This window comes from Alosa alosa, chromosome 7 (assembly GCF_017589495.1).
Source record: "Alosa alosa isolate M-15738 ecotype Scorff River chromosome 7, AALO_Geno_1.1, whole genome shotgun sequence".
NCBI lineage: Eukaryota > Metazoa > Chordata > Actinopteri > Clupeiformes > Clupeidae > Alosa > Alosa alosa.
Genome location: NC_063195.1, coordinates 24,831,141 through 24,833,640, shown reverse-complemented (window position 1 = coordinate 24,833,640; position 2,500 = coordinate 24,831,141). Strand labels below are relative to the sequence as shown.

General features: G+C 44.0%; 1 protein-coding gene across 2 annotated transcripts in view; it reads left to right on the top strand.

Moving 5' to 3' along the window:
- cfap58 (cilia and flagella associated protein 58) overlaps positions 1-2,500 on the top strand; it is a 146,499-nt gene that overhangs the window by 20,013 nt on the left and 123,986 nt on the right. For both annotated transcript variants that reach the window (XR_007193908.1, XM_048247104.1), the window contains exon 8: positions 1,748-1,830. Coding sequence is in view for 1 of the 2 variants with exons in the window: in XM_048247104.1 (XP_048103061.1) it covers positions 1,748-1,830 (83 nt within the window). In the remaining variant the exon portion in view is untranslated. The remainder of the gene's footprint in view (positions 1-1,747; positions 1,831-2,500) is intronic.

The window sequence follows — 2,500 nt, the reverse complement described above, 5'->3', positions numbered from 1 at the left end:
GACCAAAGTTTGTTTTTTCCAGGTTGCAAGGCAATGGATAGTTGCTAGACTACCCTGGCTTCAAATTACATTTGCTGCCGTTAGGGTGCGTCTAGATTTCTAGGCTACCAGGGACCGCTTGTGGTCCGCAAGCTATCCCAAGTGGTCCGTGAGCAGACGTAGTAAAATATGCTGTAGATGAGTTGTTTGCAATATTGAACCAACTTGTATGTAAATCCAAACAGTTCTGCAACACTGCCTATGTAAGCCACTGACACCAGTTTAAATCATATGAATCCTCTGACAATAAGCAAGGTGCAAAGATAATAAGCAAGGTGGTTCAGTGAGTAGGCCTATTGTGTAATATACTGTTGAAGTAGGTCTACTGTTTTGTTGGTGGTTCGTGATTTTTTGTTGTTAGGCTTTTTATGCCTTTAATCAGATAGGACAGTGGAGAACGACAGGAAGTGAGTGGGAAAGAGAGTTGGGTGGGATCCGGAAAGGACCACGGGGCGGGAATCAGACAAGGTGCCCCAGCCAGTGGCGCCACAGCTGGGGCCGTTGTTGGTTTTTTTAAGTGGTCCTTGATCTGAAAAAAGTTTGAGAAACACTGATGTACTGTATATTGCATATCCATATTGACAGAAGTTTAAACATTTAGGAACTCTATCACAACATTATAATATAATAGAATAACACTGCCTTTCTGCAGAGGAAAATGTTTGTTAAGCAGGTCCTTCTACACTACTCTTAACTGTTGTGTGTGTGATCTAAGCAGTATTGAACTAGTGAATGATCTGGGGAACTTTAAGAGGTTTTATACAACCCACAAAACCTCCATAAAAAACAGACCTTCTTATTGAGACCTGACTTGATTTGTCCCAAATCAGTAAAATTGGACCCAAATTTGGATTAGGATTAGGATCAAGTTTTTACAATACTCACATGCACATTAACACATACAGATAGATTTGCAACAAGCACAGACAGACAGACACACGCATGCACGCGCACACACACACACACACACACACACACATACATGCACACACCCCATCACCTGTCGTCTCCTTGTCCCTGCTCTCTGTGATGTGTGTGTGTGTGTGTGTGTGTGTGTGTGTGTGTGTGTGTGTGGTGTGTGTGTGTGTGTGTGTGTGTGTGTGTGTGTGTGTGTGTGTGTGTGTGTGTGTGTGTGTGTGGAGTGCTTGATCTGGTGTCTGGTCGTGTCCTGAGCAGACAACAGGAGTAATTGGGCCCCCTCAGCCGTGTAATTACAGGCCTCCACCACTGCAGCAGGGCACCAGTGCTGCCCAGTGAGTTAGCACCTCTTCACCTCACCCTCACTCTCCCTCACAGCCTCTGGGAAGGACACAGATGTGTGCTGGAGGGACACCTGACTCACACACACCTGTGTGTGTGTGTGTGTGTGTGTGTGTGTGTGTGTTTGACTGTTTACTGTTTGAGCGGGACATCTCTCTGACTTGGCTTGAGCAGTGTGTGCAATTGTGTGTGTACACGTGTGTTTGTGTGTGTGTGTCTGTGTTTGAAGGGGACCCCTCACTGGCTTGGCCTGAGCTATTTATGTATGTGTGTGTGTGTGTGTGTGTGCGTGTGTGCGTGTGTGTGTGTGTGCGGGTGCATGTCAGTGTGTTCAGTTCTTGTTTACTAGTTTGTTGGTTTCTTTTTACCTTAATCTCTCTCTCTCTCTCTCTCTCTTTCACACACACACATACACTCTCTCTATCTCTTCATCTCTCTCTCTCTGCAGAGATGGAGCTTTCCAAAAAGCAGATGGAGGTAGACAAGAAAGCCATCGATGAGCTTGTGCGAGAGAGAGATATCTTGAACAAGGTGTGTATTCTTGTTTGAGTGTGTGTGTGTGTGTGTGTGTGTTGTGGTCTGCCAATTGCAGCAAGAAATCACATGGCTACGTGGCATACTTCCCCAAATCTAGCAGCGTTAAGCACACACACACTCACACACACAATTACACACTTCCACCTCAGATACAGTCACACACACTTAAGCCTTTCAGACACATTCTCTTACATGGCCAATTTCTCCATCTCTCTCTCTCTCTCTCTCAAATTCAAATTCAATTCAAATTCAAATGGTGCTTTATTGGCATGACAAATATGACACTTGAATTGCCAAAGCAATTGTTACATAAAAGTACAGTATCAGGATCTAAGCAATTATACAGGTACAAGGGATAGGGGTACATGGACAAAGTGTAAAGAACATATTTTTTTTTTTTATTTTTTTTGTCTGTGTCTGAGTACAACATATTGAGTTCAAGTTCTGAGTGACTCAACATAGGCAACAAACTTACAGACATACAATACATCAGGGCACAAATCTAAAGTGGACTGAGTGGACTCTCTCTCTCTCTCTCTCTCTCTCTCTCTCCTCACACACACACACACGCACAAACAGACACACACAAACAGACCTCCCTACTTGACATTAAAGCATCCTGCCAATCCTCTTTACTTTATCTCTCTGTTTCTCTTTCTCTCTG